Source organism: Papilio xuthus, unplaced genomic scaffold, assembly GCF_000836235.2.
Source record: "Papilio xuthus unplaced genomic scaffold, Pxut_1.1 DF825928.1, whole genome shotgun sequence".
In the NCBI taxonomy this organism is placed as follows: Eukaryota; Metazoa; Arthropoda; class Insecta; order Lepidoptera; family Papilionidae; genus Papilio; species Papilio xuthus.
Window position 1 is genome coordinate 102,183 of NW_013532721.1, and position 17,338 is coordinate 119,520.

The 17,338-nt window shown below is 32.5% G+C and overlaps 1 protein-coding gene across 1 annotated transcript; it reads right to left on the reverse strand.

Annotated features, from left to right (window-relative positions):
• Nucleotides 1-1,519: 1,519 nt before the first annotated feature.
• On the reverse strand, nt 1,520-16,386 carry LOC106125525 (uncharacterized). The gene is made up of 13 exons (XM_013322762.1): nt 16,288-16,386; nt 13,994-14,055; nt 13,689-13,856; nt 12,626-13,608; nt 12,255-12,423; nt 6,722-7,952; nt 6,506-6,639; nt 5,852-6,002; nt 4,780-4,909; nt 3,573-3,739; nt 3,061-3,180; nt 2,913-2,983; nt 1,520-2,836 (listed from the first exon to the last, which is right to left on the reverse strand). The coding sequence occupies exons 2-13, from the start codon at nt 14,050-14,052 to the stop codon at nt 2,158-2,160; spliced, it is 4,062 nt and encodes a 1,353-aa protein (XP_013178216.1). The 5' UTR covers nt 14,053-14,055; nt 16,288-16,386; the 3' UTR covers nt 1,520-2,157.
• Nucleotides 16,387-17,338: the final 952 nt, after the last annotated feature.

Below are 17,338 nucleotides of genomic sequence, written 5' to 3' on the forward strand. Positions count from 1 at the left end.
GTTTAAGTTGTTTGCTCGTTTAGATCTTTTGAAATATATTTTTATAGAATTATTTTTAAATTTGTTACATCTAATCCCCAATTAGGCAATGTAAATTGGGATGAAAAATGTTTTACTTCAGCAGACTTACTTGATAATTGACTAAAAATATTTTCAATACAAATCATTTAAATTTAATGGAATACAAAAAGTAACAAAGTCACAGGCGTCAGCATATTGAGGGCCTAACACGAATTATTGTGACAACGGTTTTGTAACTTCATCTGAATTACGTCTGTCAAATCTGTATTTTGAGTTAAAAATTGTGCAGCACCCCCTACGGGGCGTAATTTACACCGACAAATCTTAAACAAATTTTGACATATCTCGTTGACGCTACGAAGGTGCTTGTAGGAAATATTCGAGTTATGCCCTCAGATATACAAAGATTTCCAATTAAATATGGGTATCGCATATGTTTGCATGTTTTTCATTATATAAACATTTTAGAAGAAATAAAGATTAATGATTATATTTAATTTTTACTTTATTCAGATCAGCTCTTATAAATATCTTGTTGAAGACAAAACCATAGATTAAATAATATCATTTAATTTTAAATTCACGGTTTACAATACTATAAGATTTGAAATATTTTGATTATACGTTTTCATAAATATTCCAATTCGTTCTTCTTTCTCCGAAGACTTGTTCAGTTTCTATTTCTGCCAGCTATTCAACCTAGGAATAAATGAGGTTGATAAATACAATTTTCTACTTTTTATAATTGAAAAATAATTTTGAAAAATTACATTTAAATAAAACAAAGATTTAAAAGAATCTGAATCGAAATGTATGTGCATTACAATCTTTTAATTTATACAATTATTCTGTACGATCTACATGTATTTTTTAATTTTTTTTATTATCAATAAATTTATAGATCAATATTATTATATCTAAGAGAGAAATCCATAAGACTTTTTATATCACCAGATGAATCACATCCAATAGAATTGATAAACTCATCATTTAAACTTGACTTTGGTCCAAAAATTTTAATTTTTCAAAAATATTATAAACGTCGTACAAATAAATAATTGGAGACAAAGAAATATATATTTTTTCACAGACCAATGTAAGAACAATATTTAGAATTTTTTTGCGTGATAACGATATTGTTATATTTTGTGAAAAAAAAATGCAATATTTATTGGGTTGAAATTAAAAAAAAAATATTTTATAGGGAATAACTAAAAAAAAAAAATTAAACTGAAAAAATATTTTACATACATTTCTTTTCTTTAATATTTTATATGTTAAAAAATCAATAAACAACTAGAGGATAAGTACAAGTGTGCATATTTTATAGTTTTCTTTTAAATAGGGCTAGGGTGCAAGTCTAAGAAAAAAATTTACTTAATGTTTACGATTATTTTAATGGCAGTAATTTTATAATAACTATATCTTGTTCTACAATAATCATTTAATTTTTAACTTAATTTCAATACTGATAGCTTAAATAAGGGGTTTCATTTTTGAATGAAAGTATAAAGATTAGAACAAAAAAGATACACAGCAAACAACATTATGGTACATTTTGTTACAGTATTTTGACACAATAAAATATGATACCAGAGTATTTCGTATTCCCAATGAATAAACGACACTTGCAAAGTAATAAATACATGAATATTTTTATTACAATAAAACTCTACCACGAACTAGACTAAATTTAGGATAAAGCACTTCAAATGTCATGGTCATATCTACAATACATAACATAGACTCTACAGTCGCTTTTTTATTATTCTACTATACTTTATCTATTTATCATTCCTTAATGAGAATTATGGACGTTATTTTTTTTACAATTTCCATTTACTTACTAATCGTACCATTAATTAAATTGTTTGACGCGAATATAAATTGGAGAAATTTTATTGTAAAATAAGGCAGCTTAACACGATACCAAGACACTCAAATGAACACCGATCGTTTAAGTAATATATGGTAGGAGAACGCATCAAACAATGTAAAAAAGGCACCTTGTTCACACCCACAGGTGCATTCTTCACTATTCTCCCGATCATCCCCATCTTGAGATTCAATGAGAAATACGAAGTGATCTATTTCTACAGACGATTTCTTTTCCAGATATACCTGAGAAATTTGAATTCATCCTGGATCTTGTTTAGGATCTAAGTTAGCTCTTCTCTCTTGTAGCGCAGCTAACAATGCTTCTTGGATTTCTCTTTCCGAACTCCGCCATAATCTTATCAGCTCATCTTCTGATAGTTGTGATAATTGGGAATTGCCCCCGGAATGTGACACTTTTGGGTACGGTGGGGCAGGTGGTAATTCATGCTCTTGGGAAACCATAATTTCTATACTAGCTCTATGTGTCGGAACGTCAATATTCAGATAATTATTAGATCTCTCTGAAACATCTTGATATGAACGAGTCGACGAACCTTCAACTCGACGAGCCATAGGTGATGGTGTTCTAAGACGAGTATTAATGTCTGGAGGTGAATTTGTTAAACAACTCACATCACGGCTAAGTCTTCTGCCAATGTTAAGACTTGTTCTTTCATAGATAGATGCCGAGTCAGATCCTAACACTGAATCTGTACTAAATCTTCTTACATTTAATCCAGCAACACTGCACCGTTTTCTTCTACTTTTTGGAGAGCGTAATTGTCTGGGTGAACGACCTTGTCTTGGGGACCGACTGGATACGTCGGGAGATGGAGACAAGAATTTTGATTCCGTGACTTCTTCGGAAACTTCCGATGTTTCAATAGCAACATTTTCTTTTATAGAATCCAATGAGTGATCTCTGCATTGCTGAACCCTAACAAGTTACACAAAATTGCTTATTTTTTATTCTATACAAAAGAAAAGAAGTAAAGTAGACAATTAATAAATACCTTCTAATTTCTTGGATCATTTCGAAAAATTGTGCCTTGCTCTTTCTCCTCCTGCGTTGCTCGTGTTCCTTCTGAAACAAATGTGCTCTCCTGTCGTAAACCGAATATAAAATTACTTACTCATTAAAATCGTAGCCCAATTACTTACCCTTTTAACGCTTTTCTGGAAAAGAGAAGTAAAATGTCCCTGGCGGATGGTATTGACCAATTCCCGAGCTGCGTGATGCGGAGATACCAGCTCCACGCAGTTAATGAATCTATACAATTTCTGCAACAAATTACAATTTGTGGTACAATATTAAACTGTTTATAGAACGAACAATTTAGTACACAACTTGTAAATATATTACACTGTAAAACAAAAGTAACCAAGGCAATTTAAGAAGATTAAGCATACTCTATGATGACAAGGAGCTCGTTCGGTGTTAAAAGCTGCAGTGAACTGCGGCTCACTCGACGTAATCCGGTCTTGGCTTAACCGTTGAGTACGGTAAATAAAGTGTCGTCAAAGTTTTGCTTGAATGCAAATTTATGATGGAACGAACGTCATAAAGTTAAGGAGTTTGTTAAGCATCGATAACATTTGCATCAAAACTTGTTACACTAAAACAAGTCGAGTCATAACTTTGTAAGGTCATCGTATATGGGCTTTTATTTTACCTGACTGAAGAACATAATATTTCTACTCCTCCAAATTGTTCCTTTTGGCTGGTGTCGTAAAATTGGTAAAGTATATTTATAGAAGAGGTGTTCTAAAATTAATATCAGGCAACCAACGATCATTCCAACCCCAAGGAGTATAAATACACCAGCAACAGCAGCCACGCCTAAAACAATAAAATATTTGTGAGAAACACATAATCAATTAATTACAGTAACAATAAAAAAAATTAAGAATTTATTTAAAAGCTACAAATAATATCCAGAAATCGTTTTACGATACCATGTTACGTATTAGAAAAACATCGCGGCTTAAAACATATTTTTGGATTACATTAATGTTTATGTCCGCGTACTTAAATTTATATGACTATGTTGCTATGTAGCGCCATCATTGTAACAAAGAGTTGTTATTGCTTTACATCGTATTATGGCACAAAGAGCGCGTACTTATATACTAATCGTTTATACAGAGTGTAGTGGTTAAGTGTAATCTAAACTGCGCTTTGATGATAAAATGTAAATAGCAATTTAGTTGCACCGAAATTTTGCTATTAGATTTTTACAGGCGTACAATTTTATTACAATAAAATCAGTTTTAACAATGTTTTGGATAATATGTGCTACATAAACGAATACAATAAAAAGTAATAGAAAATCACAAATATTCTTTTAGTACTTTTTCAATTTTTTTGTATCTCACCAGTAAACTGGTAATTAAAACATAAAAATTAGATTTTGGTGGACAAAAAAAAACAAATTGCCTCGTAACAAAATTTTAACCTCGTTACGTTTTAATTTTCTTATCATCTCATCAGAGGTCGTCCTAAATAAGAGGTAAACACACTTTACGTGGCCTCTCATTTTTTCGACGATAAATCCTATGTTTAATCTTTTAGGTCGGCTGGTGGTAACACGTCTCACCCCTCCGCATCCCCGGGGGTGGGATTAAAGCGAGGGTGGCGATAAATTCTAATGAAATTTCCGGCGGAGACGAACCAGCTGACTACGTTGGTATAAGCAATATTCATTATAATAGTAGCCGTACTGGTGTCAAACACGATATACACATTTATTCTATAGTAACATTAAAACAATCCAATAGTAATAACTAATAGTTCAATTATTTTACATTAAATATTTGAACTTGCTACTTCTAGTAGCAAATTTTAATGAAACAATAAACTAAGTTTAAGATAAAACTTACCCAACGGTTTCGGTTGTATTCCATAATCTGAACTTAGTTTAAAACAAGGTAGAGCTCCGTACCATTTTTCAGTTAGAATATCCATGTAACCGTTAGATGAATATTTTGCTATAACTGCTGATATACTATCCTGAAGAAAGGTGTTATAATATTTATACATTAAAAAGTACACAGATATTTTGTATTTAAACTAAAATAAAACAAAACACACTAAAAAAATGCTAAAGAATTGTATTCTTTGATCAATAATTAAATTATAATTAAATAATAAATAAAATTAATTAATAATTAATAAAATTAAATAAATTAATAATTAAACTTCATCCTAAAGAGGTAATGATAAAATAATAATCTTTCTAATATTATAAATCTGATTAGATGGATGGATGTTTGTTAGAAGGTATCTACAGAACAACTGCATGGATCTCGTTGAAATTTGACATAGATGTCTTTTTGACATAGACTAGTCTAAGTAAATTAAATCTAGTAGTAAGTTTTTTTATTCCACTCGGACGGATTTGAGGGCAATAGCTATTATTTTTATAATAATTTAAGCCTATCGATCACGCTATTTGCAAATTCTATCCATCATCAATCTTAGCCCGCTTGAGGCGGAGTCGTTTCGCTGTCACTCACACCTTCAATCTAAGTCTTTCTTCTCATGTAAATACTCTGATATACATATAATGCTCTGATGAATGTAGACGTTTCACGAACATCCATTAGTAACAATGTAACATCGATGTAACATTTTTCCTCATATAATGTGAGCCTTTACAATGTTTAAGAATAACTTTCGCGATATGAGCCTATACTGTCATCGTTGGATATTTATTTGAATGTCACATTTTCATTTATCTTCATATTATAAATGTCAATGTTTGAATGTATGGATGGATGGAAGGACGTCTATTAGAAGGTATCTCCAGAATGGTTGCATGGATCACGCATGAAATTTGACATAGATGTAAAACATCTGGAAGAACACATAGGCTACTTATTATGTTTTTTTTTTTAATTTTAGAATAATTTTCATTTTTTTCATACTTAAGTAGTAATAATACTAAAGTACCTTTAGCGGAAATCCTTTAGCCATTCCTATAGCATAAGTGTCTTTAGCTAGTGCATGTTCCCCGACCTTTTGCAGTTTGCATCCATGATCTGTAGCCCGATAGTAATCCAGTACTGGAGTGTCCGCTATTAGAAGATCTAGAGTACCATTTCTAAAAGGAAGTAAAACATTATACCAAATTAATCAAAAATGTACGCCTTATATACATATAGATAGCAAAAAGGTAAAACTTAGGAATGCAAAATCTATAAGATAACATCGTAAGGCATACAAGGTTTCCTTTAAATGATAATAATCAATCCTCCAATCATTAATCTACTCAGATCTTTGTTTCCTTACGTTAACAGCTTTGACGGTCGGATCGTGAAAACATAAAAGACAATTGTTAAATCCTCAAGGTACTATGAACTGAATGATCATGGGATTTAAGTTAAACCTCACGTATTCTGTAATCGTGAAATTTTATTGCCTCTTTAATATTGATATGGATTTTACGACATTTAAACCTTCGTGAAATCTATATGTGGCTGGTGTATAAAGCAAGTCATAAAACGGAGCTTCGCACCCATATCCTCAAATACAGGGTTCAGATAAAATCATTGTATTTAATTTTTAAATCCCAACATTAATTAATCTTTTTTAACGTAATAATACCTTAAACGTTGAATTCCTTCTTCAATATCTTGTAGAGCGTACCGACGCATAATTTCAGCCAAATGTGGATTATTTCGTTGAACATAGTACTCAGCAGCTGAAGACTTAGCCGTCCCAATCCGGAGAGACAACCACTAAAACAATTATTACAATTTAACAGCTGAAACAAGTGAAATAATAGTTTTATGTTATTTATATTTGGTAATATTTACTTACGTTACTCCTTCCTTGATAATCATCAACAGCATTGTGAAAAAAGAGGCCGGCAATCAGAGCTGCTATATTCGCCGTGTAACTGGCTACAAATATCACAGAAAACCCACCCCATACATTAATTAGGAATTTATTAGGCCAACTTTTCGGTGCTTTGAATGCCACTAAGTGACCACACAGAAGTCCCCACATCACCCATAGAGCGCTAGAAATACTGAAGTTCTTAGATCTCTGACGACCCCATGGATTTAAGCCGAAAGGTGACAACCATTCATATATAGCTACGGCAATTGCTGTAACGTTTAGCGATGTGAATATTGCAATCCATAATTCTGGTGAAAAGGGTAATAAAAAAGCTAGTAAGGGTATATCTGGACGTTGATTTGGTGCTGCCAGTATTGAAATTCCACTAAAGAAGTAGGGTTGACTGAAATCAACGACTTCAGCTCGAGCAGCCGATACACTGAGTGCGGCAAATGACATGTGAGCGGCGCCTGAGACCAAATCACCAATAATACCATTCCATTTTTCAAGATCTTCCTTGGTACTTTGCCTGTCTTCGTTAACATCTTTATCTGCTTCGCTATCATCATCTATATTATGAAGTCGTGAGTTCTTATGTTTTGACCAAAAAGCATTTTCAGTATTTTTATCAACCGCTCTCTGAAATGGTTTTACTAATTTTCTCGAACCGTACAAGCCATCTTCAACTATGTATAAATGAAAGTCAAACTCAAGCTCTTGTGCTATGTTTTCTAAGAGGTCCATTGCAAATCCGTAGCAGCAATGAGTAGCCATACGCGAAAATGTTGTTGGTTTAGGAGTGGGAAAGAAAAAATCATTACTGTCTTGATCGTTCTCCCTTTCAAGTACATTAAATACTAAGGTTAGATTATCTCTATCGGATGTTTGTGGTCGATGACAAGCTAGTCCTCGCAGACATTGTCCGTCTTCATCAAGTTCGCCTTCCATAACAAAAGGTGGAGCTAGAGCAGTAACTATACGAAATATAGTTCTAGCTCCAGCTGACTGACCATGGGCAACGAGTCGCCCTCCCGGCCAGACGATAGTATGCAAGTGAACATCCCTGCCTCTAATATGGCCAACTTGTCGCCAAACATTACCACCCTCGGGATTCAAAATTAAATTAAGAAAAGAAAATGTTGCTGTAAGAGATGTATCTTGTCTTCCAAATCCACCCGCTAGTGCCGCAGCTGATAATACTCGCATTTCTCTAAAATCACAAAAAAGAAAAATTTATAATTAAAGAGAAAAAAATAGTAAACATGTTTAAGACAATAGAATAATATTTTTAAACAAAATATTTATCGTAACAATGATACAGCTTGAGCTTATCACAAATTATATAAAAACACAGTTATTATTTTAACAATGAACACATTATCTGCCTTTTTTATCAACACTAGTTTTTGTAACCTAAAAATATTGTAGCAGAACTTGACTTGTATTCATTACAATCATAATTAATAGAAGAAAACAATTGATAATGAGTTATTTTAACGTAGAAAGATATTTATGTGTGTGGACAGATTTCAATGGGAACCATAAAGATGTTGATGATAGCAGTAAAAGTCTAGACGACCGACCTAATAAAAGGGAGATGATTGCGAATGAGGACGGATTACGAAGCAAATTTGTCAGGAGTGCGTAAAAACATGACCTCTCCTGACCTTATTAATCGACCTAATTTCTAATATCTATAAAAAAGACAATTATCATCGGCCATGTCATGTAACGTCAACTTTTTGATGAGTCAGTACAAGCCTGGACGCAAGCCAATAATTTTCTTCCGGATACATCCTTCCGATTTATTAAAGGGTGAGAGACTTGGCTGCAACCCAAAATTTAACCTTATTATGTCACACTAATAACCTATATATTGAAAATATCATATTACAAATTATAATTAATTTTATACTGAAAATTTATTGTTAACAAATATCACGCTTGATTTAGAAGGTACAGTTTTAGTCCTATTTTAAAATCTATTACACACTTTTATATAGCAGATTTGAAAATATGTTAAAATTAAAATTGCGTTAACGACTTAGCCATGATATTTAGGAAATAAAATGTGAAATCTAAATCGTAATAAAAACTTTACACAGATTCAAAAACATATGGAGCTGACTCGAGTGTTATGAAACGAATATAAAAGTACTCACGTACTTCCATGACTTAGCGAAATAACAAACTTAGTCACAAGTGAAACAAACAACCCTTGTGAATAATTTATTTTCTATGAAACAACAAACACATGTCGAAATGTATTTAGGTGAAATGTTAATGTATGCTTAGCGCATATGTTGCAGGGTACCAACTTACTAAACAAATAATGTTCGTGTATTGTGGTTATGTTAACTTTAATACAATGTCGTAAAGACAAATAAATATTCGTACATTATGTCCGCCGAAACCATTGTAAAAATTACTACCGGTCTGCAAATCACATTAGATGCGTCTAGAGACTTCGCAGTCGGTTCAAGATGGCACAGAGTTTTACATTTTTTAAATAGCTTTATCTTTTATACCGTGGGTTTCTGACACCAAAAACTGTTTATAAATATAGTCATTCTTGTCACTACTTTAGACAACACAGAGATAACAGTATGTTTCAAACGGAGATAGCATTTGATTTCAGAAATCTACGGTAAATGATTTATGATTAACAGCCTTTGCCTAAAAATGCGTGGTTGCTCATTAATTCTATTACACAAAAGATAACATTTATTATAAGTATAATTCAAGTAAGATTATACTACGTTACTCGATTCAAGAACTAGACAAATTTAAAATATATCACGCTATTTCCGAACAGACACATTGGCAAATAGCTGAACATACTGTACTTATTGAATCATAGATTGAAGTCAGCTCTTCGTATATTTCCGTACTATTTCTTCTTGACAATTCAATATATAGCAGTGTAAATCAGATTTTCAAAGATTTCCAAGATTTCTTATTATGTTATACATTTGCGATTTGTACTATATAAATCAAGTGACATAATTTAACAATTATAATTACCACGTCTTTTTAAAGAGATTAACTTTCCTAAATTTCAACTCAAACTAAACCTCCAAAGTACTCACTAAGAAATAAATTAGAAATTTTATCTATGAGACTATTTTCAAATCTACGATAAAAAAAGTCTTTTTTTTTCAATATGAACACAGTGAAAATGGTTTAGATAAGGTTACATGACATTTATACGGAATTACTATTTTAAGTTAACACACTGCATATATCTTCGTCCGAATTCAAGTTTGTCCGATACCCTCGTCAATGTCTAAACTCCTCTACCGCAGAACGCATTCTATCACTTAAAATAGACTATAAAGATTCATAACATCAATTACTGCTTCCTTATTGCCATGTCGGCTTGGGAGCGTCGGTGGCTCAGTGGTCAAGCACTTGACTTGCAATCTGCAGGTCCTGGATTCGAATCCCGTCATGTACCAATGTGTTTTTCGATTTCCGATTAACATATACATTTATCCGACGTTCTTACGGTGAAGGAAAACATCGTGATGCAACCTGCACGTACCTGAGAAGTAATTCGAAGATATGTGTGAAGTCAACCAACCCGCACTTGGCCAGCGTGGTGGACTATAGCCTAATCACCCCGAACTTAGGGTAGGCTCCGAGCCCCTCGGTGGGGACGTATAGTGAGCTGATGATGATTGCCTTGTTATACAGATATGCTTATTAAGATTAGTTATTTGGTTACCTTAGAAATCGCTTTTATTAATCTATTCACACAGGAAAACTCCGTTTAAAACATTAACTGTTTTGTCAAAGATAATGAGAGATGACGATATATTTTACACTGACATTTTGGTTTTAGAACCCCTTAGTTACTAATATTATAAATGCGATATTTTAGATGTTTGTTTCTACGTATCTTCACAATCAGATCGTAAAAATCAAGCAAAAGGAAAGGAGGAAGAATGCAAGAATTAACAATTTGACATTTTATTGCTCATTGCTTTTTTTACTGACAACAACATCATAAAACCAAATGACCCCGTTTTCTATAGCGCGACATAATTAATAAGATATTCAATGCATATATATGCATAATATTTAAAAATCTATAAAACGAATAGACGAAAAGATATTTCAAAACAGTTGTCTCTTGAAATAAGGATTTAAAGAGACGCAATCACATCGTCAATTTGCGTCGCTTTAAAACACAATATTGGCTCTTTCTTTATAAATATTGACGTATAGATTTTAGCATGAAAATATACGGAAATTTCAGAAATGACGCCGTAGAGAGAATAATAGATGAACAAAGATGTCTTGAAAACAAGGTTTTATAGCATCATGCAGGCCCTGATATAGACCGGCCAACCTTCGCCTTTTAGATAGGGGACGTAAAAGTAATCTCGCACCATTCTCGGACTCGACGCTCAATTTACTTTTATGATGATGCCTCGCTTGTTACCATTCTATTCCGCAGTTTATGCGGTACGTAGTTTAAACATGGTTCAATGTTTGCAAACTTAAAGTGGACGAGATTTAGTCTAGTCTGTTTACTATTTGCAATACATGTACTATTCTTTACATAAGCTTCTTTGGAATAATATAAAACGACTTTTGTCCATTTAAAATCTGAATACTTTGGAGATTAGCATAATTTTATTTAAACGTTATCACTTATTTTTAAGTGTATGTTCTCCTAACGTTTTATTTTAAATACTAGTTAGAAGCAAAATTTGTTTCTAAGCTAACTTGTAACTAATTAAGTCAAACTGATTAATTGATTTATTTTATAAATATTTGCTCGGACATTTACCTCAATCAATTTTAATAGTATACGTTTATTTTTGTAATATTCAAATTGAATTTTATCTGTAAGAAACATGCTCCTCAAAAAGGTATTTGGATGAGATTCATAATAATGTTTTATTAATGTGTTAGGTGGAACCCGCAATGCCTACTTATCCATCACGGTGGGTAGTGTAATCAGTCACGGCGGCTGTCTACGTAAGGTTTTCTTACAAAGGACAAGAATAATTAAGAGGTCGTCAGCCGTTTTCTTATAAGCAAGAGTCGTTTTACTAAACTGGAGTACGTAATTAGCTTTGTAATAAAACTTTCAAGTAGCCATTCCTTCTTTGATAGAAGTATGAAAAACATTTCATTAGCTGTAATAATTTCAATAAAATTACTATAGTCACTTTTAATTTCTGCTTCTGTGCTGATATTTTATGAGTATTTTAATATGAAAGGATAATATGTGGTGTATATTAAAGTATTTTAAGAATTTGTGCAAATATCAAGTCACTTCATCTCATACCTTTCGTAAGCCATTCGACTTACAAGTCTGATTTTTATCGTATTATGTTCAAATTACGCATAAAAAGACGCAAAGATTTACTACAAATTACGACATTCAATGATAGAAATAAATTATAGGTAAAAATAAGAAAATATTATTATATTATTAGCACATGTCATTAGATAGACGAACAAAGAAATAAGAAGTGTAACTAAATTGAAAACTTACCTAACAAATTCTATTGAAAAATCCGCAGCAGCGTCACTCGGTTCCTCCCAACAAGACGCAGCGGCGTCGCTTAAAAATTGAGCCTGTGCTGACCATGCATCACACGCTCTCAACACCCGGTACAATGCACTCACTGTCAAACGGACAGCGGACTTTATGAAAGTCTCATCTAAAATGCAGAAATGCTAAAAATTAGTTTCTTACATTCTTACTTGTATCTACAAAAACATTTACGAAAAACACTCATAAGAATATCAGTTCAAAAAAGTCTAGTTAATATATACGATAAATTAAAATCGCAAGATATTTATTTTTCTATGTCAAGCAGTGACTAACAAAGAATTTATTTTTCAGTTCGAAAAATTGCTTACCAATTATCATAGGCTGAGGGTACAACGCTAAAAGTCCAACTGGAAGGTCATTAAACACCGAACTTCTATTCTCCTTTAACTTTTTTATATCTCCTTTATTCTCATCGACTGTTTTCTCATCATTCATTAAATATTTATCCATTCTCTTTACTAATTTATCTCTAACATTATTCGTAGTAGAAGTATGCACCGTGGGATTCAATAAGAAATCACTAATATCACTTGAAAAAAATACACTATCTCTTAATTCCCGGTCTTTTACATTAATATCTATATATCTTTCTTTTAATATTTTTCTTGCTTTACCTAAGTCTTTAAAAGTTATACTATTTACATACTTATTAAATGATTCATTTTCTGTTTTACTTCTAGAAGTAGCTTCAATATTATCTTTATTCATATTATTAACATGGAAGGAACTAACATCTTCCTTTTCTAATAAATTTTCAATTTTAGAACTTTCAACGCTTTTGTTATCTACATTTATTTTGCTAATACTTTCCAAACTACCATTTTGACTTACATTGTAGGAATTAATTAAATTTACATTTAATAAATTGTTTTTTATGTGCGCTTTAGATTTATTAATACTTCTTCTACCATTACTATTATCTAATTTTAAAATATCTTCACTAATTACGTTATTAGTCGTTATCTTATGTCTTATGGATGAAGAGCTGAAATTCGCATTGACTATCGAATTATTGTCTGCATCATCTCGCTTACTGCGTTCAAAGCTATCGTAGAATAATGCTTCTTTATAACTAAAGCTTGCAGAGTCACGTCTGTCTTCGGTGTACTGGGTTGAATTTACTATGTTTTGGAAGACATCGAATTCACTGGAAGCGTCAAGCCAGAGCCAAAAAAAATGTCCGTCGAGCATATTGAGTCGTTTTGCCTCATCCATAACAAGTTTGGCATAATGAATATCTGATATCAATACCACAACTCCTCGTGTTAGCCTTGAAACTTCGGCGAGACGCCTAAAAGTAGTAAAATATGAAATAAGATGTACTAAAATTACAAAACAATTTCTATGCTACATCAATATGTTAAAGCTAACCTGAAAATAGCATGTCGGGAATATTTTGTGGGAAGCGAGAGCCATATAGGATTCAACGGTTGAGTTGTCAGAATCGAAGACAAGTCTTTTCTCAAATAAAGCGATGAATAAATATCTTCTTCCGCCAACAAAGTAAATGTATGCCAATGGGTATGCAAAAGTGTTGCCCTGTAAGAAATATATTATTATTTATTTTTTTATTAATAAATTATTTATGATGATGTTGGTGATGATCATGATGATGACGATTACAATAACAATTTAAACATGTTAAATAGAGTGATAGTTAACTGCGTATAAGTTACCTTAAAGCGTGTAACGTCTCCCTTGCAGTAATCTCCAGTCTTATCTCGAAGGGTAGCATGTCCTGATTAAAGATTGGATACATTTAGCGGATATTAGCATACTTTATCATTATAATCTATTCAAAATTGTCTGGCATTGTAAGCAGGCTATTAGTCGATGTCGCTGTGTAATCGGACGTTAGAGTGGGAAATAAATTGCTATCATTTTCTGAGACACCTAGTTGAGCTCACATCGCTGGAAAAAGGGGATAGAATGGCGACAAAAAAGCCTCTTGGAATGTCGTGATTTCGTAGATATATACGTTCCACGTTTCACAATACCGGATGCTTTTTGTTTCTCTCTATTTATTTATTATTCTCGCATGTGACGATAAACTCTTAGATGGAAAACTATTGCTTGTTTATTCGGAAATGGGTAGACAGTCACATGAATAGTTTTTCCTTTCGTATGTTAAGGCATTTAAGTTTTTGTTTAATTCCAATTTCTTAGTCACATTATTTGTTAAGATGCTTTGTATGTACATGTTTTTTTTACTTAGGATCATTAATACACAGTTCGAGTTTTGTTGCTAGATTACATTGTTCAGATTTGATACTGTTCGTCTGTACCAATTATGACCACATGTCCATAATGTTATTACAAGATCTAACCGCTTACATTGTGGTTAAGATTGTACTACTATTATATATTACTAATATTATAAATGTGAATGTTCTGATGAATAGATAGATGGATGTATGTTTGTTTGAAGGTATCTTCAGAACGGCTGAACGGATCTCGATGACATTTGGTATATACATACATATAGGAAATAGTCTGGAGGAACACATAGGAACATTATTATTTTTTTTAATCCGCGCGGATGATATCTATATTTAAGTAAATTCAAACTTTAACTTTTTTTTTGATAAAAATTATGGCTTTTTAGTATGAACGGAATTTAGCAAGAATATATATTACTTTAAAAGAATACCATTCGTTTTAATGACAAATTGTTTAAAATGAAACATGTTACAGTTCTTGCGTAACCAATTTTGTGAATGTAATTCAATATTCTTAATATTTACACAGGTTTATTCGTGCATATAAAATGTAAATATTTCTTTACAACTTGCATGAACAATCGTACATTTGCAAAGCCCGCATTTAAGTACGAAAGTAAAATAGAGTTGAAAGCAAATACTATTTGTTTCTACCTATGAGTTACATAATCTTACTAATATTATAAATGCAAAAGTTTAGATTGATGGATAAATGGATGGATGTTTGTTCGAAGGCATCTCGATGAAATTTGGCATATATATTAAACATAGTCTGGAAGAAGACGTAGGCTACTTATTTCGGTTTTATATTTAGCGCGGATGGAGTCGCGGGCGATAACCAGTCTCCTATAAGTTCTGGATAGAGTTTTTCTTATTTATTGAAAACCTAAAGTATTAAACTATAAATTATTGTTAAAATTAACAGAATACTTAATCGCTACATACTTTATTTAAGCTGCTAATTAAACCTTTTATTGAATATCTCGTAATAACATAAGCGGTTCATTTAATCCTATATGCAAATGAGCATTCGACATGGAAATAGCTCTGGCTGGATTGAAAATATACTACAGGATATAAACCATTATAACATTGTTATATAATTTTCCTGGTGGTGGCAAGACCAAAATATACAAAATTTAATGCATTAATTAATTTAAAAATTGTGCAACACCCTTTATGTTTATAATTGAAAGGGTTATAAAGAATACCGTACACGTAACATCGAATCCCTGAGGACTATGAAACAATCGTTTGATAAATAATAAAGAATTTATAAATAGTCACTAGCACTAGGGAATTAAGTCTTCTATAATTACGTGCTAAGGATAATAAACATTTTTTACGATTATTTATAGATTTATGAATCATCTTAAGCTTTTTATGGTGCGTAATTACATGACTAAATGCGCGACTTATTATTACGGCATCGTATTTAAATGTAACACGTAATTTCGTAATATTTGTCGACCCAGGGCTAGGAAAAAGAATTTAAGAGACTTCACAAACCATACTCTTGATGTAATGGCTTGCAAGAAGGCATTTTGCAATTCGGAACAATGGCAATACATGTACAACTCTGACCAATTCGAATTTATCGCTTCTTCTTATGGTGAATAACACAATACTTGACCAGGATACCAACTGATGTCAAATGGTGCTGTAGACAGGTAGTAGACACCAGTTTAGTAAGTATCCATTAATCATATTCTTGACTGTTAAAAGCATAAATGTATCAAGGTGTAACTCACATTAGCGATAGTATAAGAGAGATGCAGATGTGAAGGTGAGGTTCGGAGTACGGGGACGCCGGCGCGCGCGGCAGCGGTAACCACGGCGGCCGCGGCGCCACCCCCGCCGCAAACCAGCAGCGCGGCCACGCGTCTTCCCGCCAGCGCCGCGCACGTCGCCTCCAGCACTCGCGTACTAAACCTGAATAACAAAGATTTTAAAAAAATAACTCAACATTTGTTGTCCAGACCTATTTGGCGGGAAAGAATACAAATTGAATGACTCCAGTCTTCAAAGCAATTAAGACATATATCTGGACCAGTTGGATAATTAACTAGCTATTAATGTCCCCCTTCCCGTATTCAGATTAATTTAAATAATACTTTTTCAAACTATTGTTGGTTGTATAACAAGTAACTACTAAAACTTATTCGCTAAAATTGTTGTATAAATTTATTTGAATCGTTACATAACAAAAAAAATTGCAAGAAGAAACTGACAATCGAAAGATTGATGATTGTCGAATCTCACAATCTGTATCCATAGATGTCTTATTTAGGGGCCGAAACAATTAATCAAGCAACCTTTCTGTTGCCACATCCTTTCCGGAAAGGGAGCGAAATAAAGGTTCAAGGGTTGCCAATTAGCTTGCCAAGGGCTATTATTGTTTAGGATAATTCACCTTGAGGGAAAGAGGGAAAGATATAAAGATCTTAAATTAAGAATTAAAATTTAACGATCTGTTGATCAGTCCATTAAAATAGGCTTAAGGATAAAGCGTTTGCACCTTTTTTATAACTTTCAACTTAATGTTTCTGTCTTAATTATAAATGTAAACATAGAAAAGGCATGTGTATTTAAGAGATTTTAGGACTAACAGTATAGTTAATATACAACCGAAACTTCGGTGGCTCAGGGGTTAAGCACTTGACTTACAATCTGCAGGTACTAGGTTCAAAACCCTCCATGTACCAATGTGTTTTTCGATTTTCGATTTACATATGTACACGTATCCGTATATACCTTCATGTGCCTTCTTACGGTGAAGAAAAACATCGTGATGCAACCTGC

What these genes read in the sequence shown, in the direction of transcription:
- LOC106125525 (XM_013322762.1), bottom strand. Translation starts at nt 14,052, where the DNA reads ATGCTACCCTTCGAGATAAGACTGGAGATTACTGCAAGGGAGACGTTA. An exon ending in GAGACGTTACACGCTTTAAG is followed by an intron (nt 13,857 to 13,993) that starts GTAACTTATACG and finishes TATTTCTTACAG; the next exon opens with GGCAACACTTTTGCATACCC. An exon ending in ATTATCAAGGAAGGAGTAAC is followed by an intron (nt 6,640 to 6,721) that starts GTAAGTAAATAT and finishes TAATTGTTTTAG; the next exon opens with TGGTTGTCTCTCCGGATTGG.